At 40.8% G+C, this 12,797-nt stretch overlaps 1 protein-coding gene across 2 annotated transcripts in view; it reads left to right on the top strand.

Annotated features, from left to right (window-relative positions):
* Positions 1 to 12,797, top strand: part of ell2 (elongation factor for RNA polymerase II 2) — a 227,121-nt gene that overhangs the window by 159,824 nt on the left and 54,500 nt on the right. For both annotated transcript variants that reach the window (XM_072516322.1, XM_072516323.1), the window contains exons 7-8: positions 1,863 to 1,956; positions 7,636 to 8,188. In XM_072516322.1, the coding sequence (XP_072372423.1) occupies positions 1,863 to 1,956; positions 7,636 to 8,188 (647 nt within the window). The remainder of the gene's footprint in view (positions 1 to 1,862; positions 1,957 to 7,635; positions 8,189 to 12,797) is intronic.

Raw genomic sequence — 12,797 nt, 5'->3', positions numbered from 1 at the left:
TTTGCACCGGTCCCTTAAGATAACAGGGCAGGTGGATATAGTGGTTAAGAAGGCATATATTATACTTGCTTTTATTAGTCGAGGCATAGAGTTAAGAGCAGATAGGTTAAGCTGGAACTGTATAAAACGTTGATGTGTCCACAGCAAGAGTGTTGTCTGCAGCTCTGGAAATCACATTCTAATAATGATCTTTATTATTGTCGCAAATAGGCTTACATTAACACTGCAATGAAGTTACTGTGAAAATCTCTGAGTCACCACACTCCGGCGCCTGTTCAGGTACCCTGAGGGAGAATTCAGAATGTCCAAACTACCTAATAATCACATCTTTCTGGACTTATGGGAGGGATGTGGTAACACTGGAAAGGATAGAGAGGATATTTACCTGGATTTTGCCATTTTGCCATGGCTGGAGAGTTTTAGCTATGAAGAGGGATTGGATGGACTAGAGCAGAGGAGACGGAGGGGAGAGGATACATGATTGAGATGTATGAAATTATGAAGGTTATAGATAGACAGGAAGAAACATTTCCCCTTGGTGGAGGGACCAATGAACAAAGGACATAGATTTAAGGTAAGGGGCAGGATGTTCAGACGGGATGTGAGGTAAACTATTTTACCCAGAGGGTGATGGAGATCTGGAACTCACTGCCTGAAAGACTGGTGGAGGCAGAGGCTCTCATAACATAAGTATTTAGATGTGTGCTTGCAATGCCAAGGGTATGAGCCAAGAGCTGGAAAATGGGATTAGAATAATTAGGTGGTTTTTGACCAGCGCAGATGGGATTTTAAGACCTTTGAGGTGTACTGGGCTTTCGAGAAAGCTTCTGACACTTGTAACAGCTGCTGCTTTGAACACTTCTGTCTGAGGCAGCAGATGTTAGGAAAGCGCAAGTGAAAATGCAGAGATTTTCAACCTACTGCTTTGATTGCTCTTCAGCTTTCTGTTGGGGTTGCAGAGGTCTCTGTCAGGGGGGGTTTCCTTGGGGTGCAGGATTTGCATTGTGGAGGGGAGGGGGGGCCTCTTATGGACTGGGGGGGGCACCTACTTTACACACTTAACCCTTTAACCCACTGCGGGATCCATCTCATCAGGGCCACGTTTGAAATTATCTGCACAGTGCAATGTGCAACTAGAGTTCAAATTCATCTGTGCTAACTTTCATTTCACTGCACAATAATACTCGGGGATGAGAACTTGCATAATAACTGGACCCTTTGTGTTAATCATGAGTGTGTGAGGGGCAAGTTGGGCAAGTCTGAACACTCCTGCTCCTTGCCCAACAGAAACACAAAACTAATAAGTAACTTTTCTGGACCTCATGTAGCCCTGGATCTGCTTGCCACCAGGTTGACCTGGCAAGAAGCCATGACCTGCAGGGTTAAAACTTTGCCATAATTTTTTAACATTGATCCACTGGATAGCTTAGAAATTTGTTACGATTTGCTTGGTAGTGGATTGCAGTTATATTGCAAAAGGAATACACCGAACGCGTAAGGTGAAAACAGTTGAACATCAGTTAACTCACATCAGCCAAATTTCTGACTTTAAAAACGCAGGTATAACAGTGGTATATATTTTAAAACTGTTTTGCATTGAAACAAAGATGCTAGGAAAATGGAGATGGCCATCTGAAACCATCTTTTGAAACTGTTGTTTAATTTTACCGACCCACTGATGTTTAATATGCACTTTTGCTAGTTCCATGGATTTCAGACTGCACTTTACATGTAATGCATATTGCAGTCATTTGTTTTTGGCAGAAATAGAATTCTGACTATATATGGATGTCATGAAAACAGTAAATTTAACTGCATGGATCTGAGATGAGAAAATGAATCTTGACTTTTCTTTGAAACAGAAAATTATCCCAGCTGCAGAATTCTAATAGCCACCAAGCAGATTCTGTTCCATCAAACTCCCCTAAAGATAGAGGATCTACATCTCCACCAGAGGTAAATAAAATCAGTTGCCAAGCGTATAATTATTACAGATTGTACTCCTAATTGGTAGACCCTAATTGTGCAGGTTTGTTTACCAATTTCAAATGCAACAATATTGTTTGATTCCAATATAAAGAAACCATATGAAGCATGATGTATTAACAAGTTTTGAATTCTTCCACAGATAAGATCTTAAACATAGAATACTCCTGTACTAACTGAAAAGATTAATTTTGTAGCTGCCTTTTGAGCTCCTAAGTAGGTCTTAAGTGCCTTCTGTTAGGCAGTAAACCCCATTTCAATTACCATACTGCTTTACAACGACGTGAATTTTAAGGCCTTAATTGCTGGGGTGCTGTAAGTAAGAGTAATGCTAAAAACCCATGGTTTTCAACTCTATGCTTCTACCACTCTATGTTCATTTTTTGACTTCCAACCTGTTGCACAACAAATATCTCTTGATTGATGAATAGTAAAATTACTTTATGAAAAAAATAGGACACCTAAATCATTTTTTAATTACTGGATAGCATTTAGATTGACATCACGTGAAAGAAGTTACTTTGGGTATTTTTATGACGCCATTACTTTATGATGATCATCCTTATATGATGAGAATATTAGAAACCTTCAGCCTATTTTTATTGAAAAGATTTAAGAGGATTTAAAAATTGATAGAAATTCATAGGGTGACCATGGAAAGACCTAAAGTTGGAGAATCACAAATGGCAAATTAACAAAGTGAGGAGAGTGCATTGATTCATAGAAACATAGAATGTTTACAGGACCAAAAGTGGCCATTTGGCCCGTTATGACTGCAGGCTCTGAGCAAAAACAACTCAACCACTGCAATTTCGCACCCTTTTCCCTGTTGACCTGCAACTTTATTTTTTTTAGGTGCTTACCCAGATGCCTTTTGAAATTAATGATTGAATCTATCTGCACTGCACAGTCGAGCAGTACATCCCATATCCTAACCAGTTTCCTTGTGTGTCGCTACTTCTTGTTATGCCAATCAACTTCAATCTGTCTCCTTTCCACCAATGGAAACCTTTTCTCTCCCTCTGCTGTCTCGACTCCTCATTTCCTCATCCTCTCAATCTTCTGTCTTTTCTCTAAGAAAAATGATGCTAGCTTCTCCAGTTTATCCATGTTGAAGTCTCACATCCCTGAAACTATTTTAATAAATCTTTTCTCAACCTTTCTAAAGCCTTCAACATCCTTCCTAAAGTGTGGTGTCAAGAATTGCGCACACTCAGTTAAGACTGAACCAGTGTTTTATAAAGGATCATCAGATCCTCCTTGTTTGTACCTTCTGGCCTGGATTTTCTCTAAGTCAGGCCAACTTGGGAACCCATTTTTAAAAAATTGTGTGGCACCTTTAAACCTGAATCCCTGCTTGTATCCCATTTCCAATAATTTTGGGCCATCGCAGGTCAAGGGTGTGGGTAGCCCGCCCGCACACAGCACCTCACCGGCCCCATTGTGGTTTCTTCCCCCCACCCCCCATCACTGCAGCTTTTGTGATGTTGAGCCCTTCTGTAAGAATACGTCTTTCCACATCACTGTAGAAGATTTTAGGTCTCTGTTACAATCCCAGCTAATGTTATAACTGGGGACAGGAAGATTCCAGAATGGAATCCTAGCTCAAAAGACTAACTTTTTTTAAATAAAATGTGGTGAAGCAGAGTCACAGGACCACTAGTTTTACCAAGAAAAAAAACCATTGAACATTTAAAAATTGGATCATGATGTAATACGCTTTTACTCCCCCCTTAGTTTAACAATTCCACACAGGTTTTGGGATTAACACTGATTACAAAGTACATCCTTAAAACTACCTTTATTTTCCTAACCGTCTATGTCCTGCAAAAGTAAGTTCACCATTCCATTTAGCAGCATTGTGCAAGTGCTGAGATGTATTCCTTTTCCCGCTTGGCAAAATGATACTATGCATCCAAAGCTGAAGAAAACACTGCTTGGGAGCCCTAATGTAATAATCCGAAGTTATTTAAATGTCCACAGCCGTTTATATCATAAAAGAAAAAACTGGTCTGCAGTTTTAACTTTTTTTTTTAAAAAAAGAATAAAGACACCAAATCATCTAATGTAGCTTAGAAAAAAAAAGAAGCTGTTTTTACAGTTTGGATTGACTTCATTGTTTACATTTGGAAGGGTTTGTGTTGACAACTGGGGCCATTATGAATGCTTGGTTGAGTTCCAAAATCTTCAGGAACGCTTACACAGCTAGGGGGCTGTGTAAACAGTTTGACAGTTTACAGAAGTTGTTAAAGGATATCAGTCTTTGATGTGGTTACTGAATAGATTTGTTTTACAATGAACTATTTACAATGAACTCGCTGCCGAAGGAGGTGGTGGAAGCAAGGACGATAGTGACGTTTAAGGGGCATCTTGACAAATACATGAATAGAGGGATAAAGACCCCGGAAGTGTAGAAGATTTTAGTTTAGACGGGCAGCATGGTCGGCGCAGGCTTGGAGGGCCGAAGGGCCTGTTTCTGTGCTGTACTTCTCTTTGTTCTTTGGATCGACCACTTGAGAGGATTTAACTTTTTCTGAATGGTTTCTTAAAATTAGTGGTATTTTCTACAGTATAAAAGCATACCCCAGAATCAGATCCAGTAATGCCTCCTTCCTCTTTGGAGCACAAACATGCTGATTTAGAAAATGTTCCCTATCTCACTTCAGAAACTCACCCCGCCTCCCACCTTTTACACTATTAATGTCCCAATCTAAATTAGAATAATAAATATTTTTGCTTAACTCTCCTAGATTTTAATTTATTGAAAAATTCAGAATCCCTTTGTGTTACTATCCTTTGTTAGTTAAATTTAATGCTATCTCTAGATTTGATTAATAGGGTATTGATTAAATTTGTATGATAAATTTCAAATTGGCCGTCTTTGTAAACTAATTAATTGATCAAGCCATACTTTAACATTGGTTAATTAGATTAAATTACACTAAAATAAAAATTCACAGCTGACCAGTAAACTCCTTTCACAGGAAACCTTGTCCTCCAAGGCCACTTTGCAATATAACCCTGCCTCTTGTCTCTGCTCATCCTGCCTGCTGTGCTCTGCTGCTCTAGCCTAATTAGCTATAGACCAAATAATCTGACATCAGTCGTGAGCAAAATTCTAGAATCTATTCTTATGGACATGGTAAATGGGCAGTTAGAAAATCATTATGATTGGGCAGAATCGTGGTTAACATTGCTGCCTCACGGTGCCGAGGTCTCAGGTTTGATCCCGGCTCTGGATCACTGTCCATGTGGAGTTGGCACATTCTCCCCGAGTCTGCATGGGTTTTACCCCCACAACCCAAAGATGTGCAGGTTACGTGGATTGGTAACACTAAATTGCCCCTTAATTGGAAAAAACAAATAATTGGATACTCTAAATTTTTTTTTAAATGATTGGATAGAATAAACATGGTTTCATGAAAGGGCAGTTATGTTTGACAAATCGTTTGAGAGTGTAACTGGCAGGGCCGATGAGAAAAACTAATCGGTATAGTATATTTGAATTTTCCAAAGCATTCAATAAAGTGACGCGTGAACGATTGTGCACAAGATTTTTTGAGATTGGTGTTTATATTAGTATGGATTGAGGACTGATTAGAAATAGAAAACCGTTGCAATAGATGGGTTATTTCCACAGTGGTACACCGCAAGGTTCACCACTTGGACCTCCAGCTATTTGCAATCTGTCAGTGACTTTGATGAGGAGGTATTGGATCCAAATCTTCTGATAATACAAAGTTAAGTGGAAAAGTGAGCTGTGAGGAGGTTGCAGAGAAGCTGCATGTGGAGATAGACATGTTAAGTGAATGAGTAAGAATATTGCAGATGGGGGGGGGGTGGAGCAGGACTGTTCATTGGGTGGGTGGGTGGGGGGGGGGGGTTGGAGGGAGCGGGATGGCACTCAAAATTGGCTTAGCTGTACGAACCGGATGGTGATGACAAGACAGTTGCTTTAGTGACTGGAAGCCAGTGGCATATCACCGGGATCTGTGCTGGGTCCCCTATTGTTTGTCATTTATATAAACAACATAGATGACCTATGTGGGGGATAGGATCAGTATGTTTGTGGATGACACAAAGATCGGCTGGGTGCTACCCAATTCATATTCTCCAACTGAGGGGGAATTTGGCATGGCCAATCCACCTAGCCAGCAAGTCTTTGGGTTGTGGGGACGAAACCCACCCAAACACTGGGAGAATGTGCAAACTCCACACGGACCGTGGCCCAGAGCCAGGATCGAACCTGGGACCTCAGTGCCATGAGGCAGCAGTGCTAACCACTGCACTCCAATTGCCTCGGTGGTTAACAGTGAGGTTGAGTGTCTTGGGTTACAGGAAGATATAGACAGGATGGTCAAATGGGCAGATAGGTGAGAGATGGAATTTAACCCGAAAAGTGTGATGCGATGCACTAATGTGACAAATAAGTATTCCTTGAATGGCCTGACACTGGGAAGTTCCAAGGAACAAAGGGAACTTGGAGTGTTTGTCCATAGATCTCTTAGATCTCTGAAAGCAGAATGGCAGAATAGCATGGTGAAAAGGCATATGCGATGCTTGCCTTTATCAATCGAGGCATAGATTACAAAAGCAGGGAAGTCATGTTGGAGTTGTATAGAACTTTGGTGAGGCCAAAAGTTCCAAGGGGACTCAGTTACAAGGGGACACGGGTTCAAGGTAACGGGATGGAGATTTAGGGGGGATTTGAGGAAAAACGTTTTTACCCAGAGGGTGTTCACGGTCTGGAATGCACTGTCTGAAGGGTGATAGAGGCAGATTGCCCCACATCCTTTAAAAAGTACCTGGATGAGAATTTGGCACATCATAACATTCAAAGTTATGGGCATGAGCAATTGGCACGTCATAACATTCAAGGCTATGGGCCAAGTGCTGGCAAAAGGAATTAGGGAGAAAAGTCCGGTCTTTCACGCGTTGGTGCAGACTCGATGGGCCGAAGGGCCTCTTCTGCACTTGAATCTGTTTTCTCACTTGCTGTCAGACCAGCACATACACTGACCTTCTCACGCCCTGTGGAAGAAACACTTTATTGCTATGATATTTCTATATTTTTGCTGAGCAGTGGTTTCTTTCCTTAAATTTCAACAGTTTATTTTCATGCCGAACCTATAATTCTAAAATTTGCTCAACAGTCCCTTAAGCGAGAAAAATATACAAATATACCCCATCCCCTCCTAGTCTAAATCATAAATTTTTAAAATAATTTTACCATTACTAGGAAACTCTTTCCTTTTAGATGCACAAAATGTCAGTTTTGGGCACCAAGGTGTTCTACACAATGCTGCTCATGTATTTTAATCTCAATTTCAGAAGAACAGCTCTATTGCATTATTGCGACGCAGCTAGCAAGTTTTTATCACATCGTTCTGGGCTCTTTTTAAACCGAGACCACGACATGAAAAGACAATACAGTAGCCCACAAACTGCACTACCCATTACGGAAATAGTATCTTGATGTAGGTTTAAACAAAAATACTAGAAAAATATATCTTTTGTGTCATAATTTTTGGAAAATAAGTTTGGTATATGGTAACTAATCTAGATGGAATTGCAAGCATATGGGTATAGTAGTCAGCTTTTAAAATATTTTTGTTTCAGAGCTTAATATTATCATTAATGTTTTTGCAGAAGAGATCTCTGCCATCAGATTTCATTGACCCACTAGCAAGCAAGAAGCCCCGAATATCGCACCTTACTAATCGTGTGCAACCAACACTTAATGGTCATTTAAATCCCTCCAGTGAGAAAACTGCTATTTCTACCCCGGTCGCTCCTCCTCAACCCCCTCCCCCTGCACCGCCTCCTATGCCACTTCCAGTTTCTATTGCTCACACTGTGAATTCGAACTCCAATTCACCATGCACACCTGAAGGAAAGGGAACTCAAGATCTGCCCGTTGATGCTATTGGTCAAGCTGGTGAAGGTTATGAGGACCAGCAAGAAAAGCTTACCCCTAGGACTACAGTGGAAAGCCCACCACACCAACTGGAGTGCTCAAACATCGTCATTAAAGACTGCTCTTCTCATGCAAAGTCAAAAAAGAAAGCTAAAAAACACAAGGACAAGGAAAGAGAAAAAGAGAAAAAGAATAAGGAGAAGAATGAGGAGGATTGCAAAGAATACAAAAATGAAATTGAGGAACAAAAACCCATTAAAGTTAAAGATGCCAATTCTGATTCAGGTATGTAATGAAGTTGGACACTATTTGATGCGTGGCACAGAAGGAAGCCATACAGCTCCATGCTGGTTTACTGTGGAGCAATCCAGTCAGTCCTTTTTATCCACTATATCCTGGTCATCCTGCATGTTTATTTCCCTTTCGAAATCATTGATGATCTTCACTTCCACTACACAGCAAATTCCACTTGCTACATTTTTTTTTAAAGTTCTTCCGCACACTCCCCTGCATCTCTCACCCAAAATCCTAGTCTTTATACCATCAGCTAATATGAATATAGGAACAGGAATAGGCCATTCAGCCTTTCAAGCATACTCTGCCATTCAATTAGATCATGGCTGATCATCTGCCTCAACACCACTTTCTTGTGCTATCCCCATATCCTTTGTTGTCATTAGTCTTTCAAAATCTGTGGATTTCTGTCTTGAACATGCGCGATGATTGAGCTTCTGCAGCACTCTGGGGTAAATGATTCCAAAGATTCACCACCCTATGAGTGAAGAAATGTCTCCCCTTATATTCTGAGATCATGTCCCTTGATTCTAGACTCAACAGCTAGCGGAAACATCCCATCTACATTCATCCGTCACACCCTGTAAGAATTTGTAAAATTCTATGAGATAACCTCTCATTCTTCAAAACTCAGGCCCAGTTTCTCAATCTCTCGTAAAACAATCCTGGTTTGATTTGATTTGATTTATTTTCGCATGTACCGGAGTTCAGTGAAAAGTACCTTTCTGCGGCCGAGGGAACGTACACAGTATGTACATAGTAGACAAAAGAATAATCAACAGAGAACATTGACAAATGGTACATCGACAAATAGGAATTGGTTACAGTGCGGAACAAGGGGCCAAACAAAGCAAATACATGAGCAAGAGCAACATAAGGTGTCGTGAATAGTGTTCTTACAGGGAACAGATCAGTTCGAGGGGGAGTCATTGAGTCTTGTAGCTGTGGGGAAGAAGCAGTTCCTACGTCTGGATGTGCGGGTCTTCAGACTTCTGTACTTTCTGCCTGATGGAAGGGTCTGGAAGAAGGCAATCCTGGATGGGAGGGGTCTCTGAAAATGCCTTCCTGAGGCAGCGGGAGATGTATATAGAATCAATGTGGGGGTGGCAAGCTTGCGTGATGCGTTGGGCTGAGTTCACCACACTGCAGTTTCTTGTGATCTTGGACCAAGCAGTTGCTATACCAGGCTGTGATCCAGCCAAATAGGATGCTCTCTATCGCACATCTGTAGAAGTATGAGAGTCGATGCAGACATGCCAAATTTCTTTAGCTTCTGTAGACATTGTTGGGCTTTCTGGCTATTGCATCAACGTGAGTGGACCAGGACAGACTGTTGGTGATGGTGACCCCCAGGAACTTAAAGCTATCGACCATTTCCACTTCGGAGCCATTGATGCAGATGGGCGTGTGTGTTGTGCTACGCTTCCTGAAGTCGATGATCAGTCCCTTGGGCTTTCCAACGTTTAGAGAGAGGGTGTGGGAACCCAGGGAATCTGTTAATCTGGTGAACCTCCATTGCACTTCCTCCATGGCAAGTATATCCTTCCTTGGAGAAGGAGACCAAAATTATACAATTACTCCAGGTGCAGTCTCACCAAAGTTCTGTTCAATTCTAGAATGTACTTCTGTACTCAAATCCCCTTGCAATAAATACCAACGCCTCCCTTTATTGATTGTTGCACCTTCATGCTAGTTTTAATGACTCATGAACAAGGACACACAGGTCCCTTTGGACACAAACACTTCCCAATCCCCCTCTTTTAAGAAATATTCTGTCTTTCTGCTTTTTCTACAAAAGTGGATAACTTTGTAACTTACTCACATATTTCATCTGCTATGTTCTTGCCCATTCACTTAGCTTGTCTAAGTGCTCTTGAAGTTTCCTTGCATCCTCCTCATAACTTGCATTCCCACCTAGTTTTATGTGATCAGCAAATTTGGAAACATTACAATTGATCCACACATCTAAATTATGTATACAGATTGTGAACAGTTGGCCCTTGTGCTGATCCTTGCAGTGCCCCACTAGTAATGCCATTCTGAGAATGACCAGTTTATTCCTACTCTGTTTTCTCTCTGTTAATCCATACTAATATATTACGCTCAATCCTATGTGTTCCAAATTTGTTTACTAACCTGTGGGGGACCTTTTCAAAAGCCTTCTGAAAATCCAAATACACCGCATCTATTGGTTTTCCTTTACTCTGTGCTACCAGGAACAGCCTCAAAAAAACTCCCAACAGGTTTATCAAACCTTATTTTCCTTTCATAAATCCATGTTGGCTCTGCCAAGTTTACCATTACTTTAGGTATCCAGTTACCACATCCTTTATAATAGATTCTAACATTTTCCCGACTATGGATGTCAAACTAAGTCCAGTTTTCCATTCCAGTTCTCCCTCCTTTCCTTAAATAGTGGGATTACATTTGCTACTTTCCAGTCTGCAGGAACCTTTCCAGAATCTATAGAACCGCCAATGCATCCACTACCTCCATAGCCGCCTCCTTCAGCACTCTAGGGCGTAGTTCATCTGATCAAGAGGATTTATCAACTTTCAATCCAATTAACTTTTCAAGTAGCATCTCTTTACTAATAATTTATTACAGTGCCTCAGTTTCACAAGACCTCTTGGATGCCTAGTATTTCTAGATTTTCTATATCATCTTCTGTGAAGCCAGACACACCGTAATTGTTCAGTTCCTCTGCCATTTCCCTGTTCTCCATTATAAATTCCCTGTTCTCCATTATAAATTCTCCTGTCTCCAGCTGTAATGGGGCCACATTTGTCCTAGATAATCTTTTCCTTTTCACATCCCTAAAGAGGCTTTTACAGTACTCTTTTTATGTTTCTCCTGAGCTTGTATTCGTACTATATTTTCCCTTTTTATCTGTGTCTTGGTCATCATTTGCTGCATTTTAAATTGCACCCAAGCCTCAAGCTTACCACCTTTCCAGGCATCCTCATAAGTCACTTCCTTTGGTCTAATGTAATCTTTACATCTTTGTTAGGCATTGTTGATTCACAGTTTCCCATTGGGTCTTTGTGCCTTAGAGGAATATATATCTGTTGCAGAACAGAGAATACTTGGTTTTAAATAATAGCCATCACATCTTTCAGTGTTTTCCCAATCCACTATAGCCAACTTGACCCTCATACCTTCATAGTTTCCCTTGTTTCAGAATGTACGATATCACATTCAAACTTAATGTGAAATTCTATGGTCACTATTACCCAAACGCTCCTTTACAGCAGGATTATTAATTAACCCTTTCTCATTGCATAATGAATCTAAAATAGTTTGATTCCCAAGTTCCTATCCCTTCTGTGCATTTGCATCACCTCACAGTTCTCTGTTTTAAATTCCTTCTATTACATGTTTCCCCATTTGACTAGCCTATCTATGTGCTGTTGCAATCCATTGATATTATCTTTCTTTGGATGCCATACCTACAAATTTTGAAATTTTACTCTGTTCCCATATCCAAGTTATTTTTTTATTTCTGCATATATGTATGTTATATAAAAGCAGTGGTCCTTGCACTGGTGGAAGACTATCCTCCAGCCTGAAAAGCAACCATTTACAACAACTCGCTGTTTTCTGTTCTTAAGCCAATTTATCCAAAAAACAGTCCTTTTTGTGATGCTTTGTCAAACACTTTCTTAAAATCCATATAGATAATGTTCACCACATTGAGACTGGCATAGTGGTAATTTCACTGGACTGGTAATCCAGAGGCATAGGTTAATGTTCTGAGGACATGGGTTCAATTCCCAGCATGGCAGCTGGCACAGTTTAAATTCCATGAATACATTTGGAATTGAAAGCCAGTCTCCGTAATGGTGACCATGAAACCATTGTCGATTGTCATAACTCACCTGGTTCACTAATGTCCTCGAGAGAAGAAAATCTACCACCCATAGCTGATCTGGTCTACATATGACTCCAGACTCCTAGCAATGTGATTGACTCTTAACTGCCCTTTGAAATAGCTGAGCAAGCACCCAGTTCAAAGGCAATTAGTGTTGGGTAGCCAATGTTGGCCTTGCCAGAAAAGCCCACATCCCATGAAAGAATTAAAAAATGTCCCTTTATACCAAGCTTCTGTTACTTTGGCAATTAGATTAGTCAAACAATATCAACCTTTTACGAATCCTTTCCAGCTTTCCTTAATTAACAAAACCTCTTCCAAGTCCTTGATGATTGATTCTAAAACCTCGCCCAGAACCTCGCCTTCTGTTACTAGGGATGGCTTTGCATTCTTTCTTGAACAAACAGGTCACATTTGCTCATGAACAATCCTCCAGCATCTCTCCTATATCTAGGGGAGATTGGAGGATCATTGCAAACCTTCCCACTACCTCCATTACCACTTTGCTTAACAATACAGGATGCAAGCCAACCAGACCAGGTGATGCATCCACCCTTTCCAGAACGTTCTATCAATTTTATCCCCATTCATCTCCATTTCTGATATTTTGTCAACATCCTCCTCTTACTGATACAAAGTACTCATGAAGTATTTTAGCGACTTCCGGGTGCGGCTATGCAGAGCTAGGTCGCATATTCGGTAGCTCCCGCTTGGAACGGACTTTTGGGC

The sequence above is a fragment of the Scyliorhinus torazame genome, chromosome 9 (assembly GCF_047496885.1).
Source record: "Scyliorhinus torazame isolate Kashiwa2021f chromosome 9, sScyTor2.1, whole genome shotgun sequence".
NCBI lineage: Eukaryota > Metazoa > Chordata > Chondrichthyes > Carcharhiniformes > Scyliorhinidae > Scyliorhinus > Scyliorhinus torazame.
This window is presented reverse-complemented; position numbering and strand designations above follow the sequence as displayed.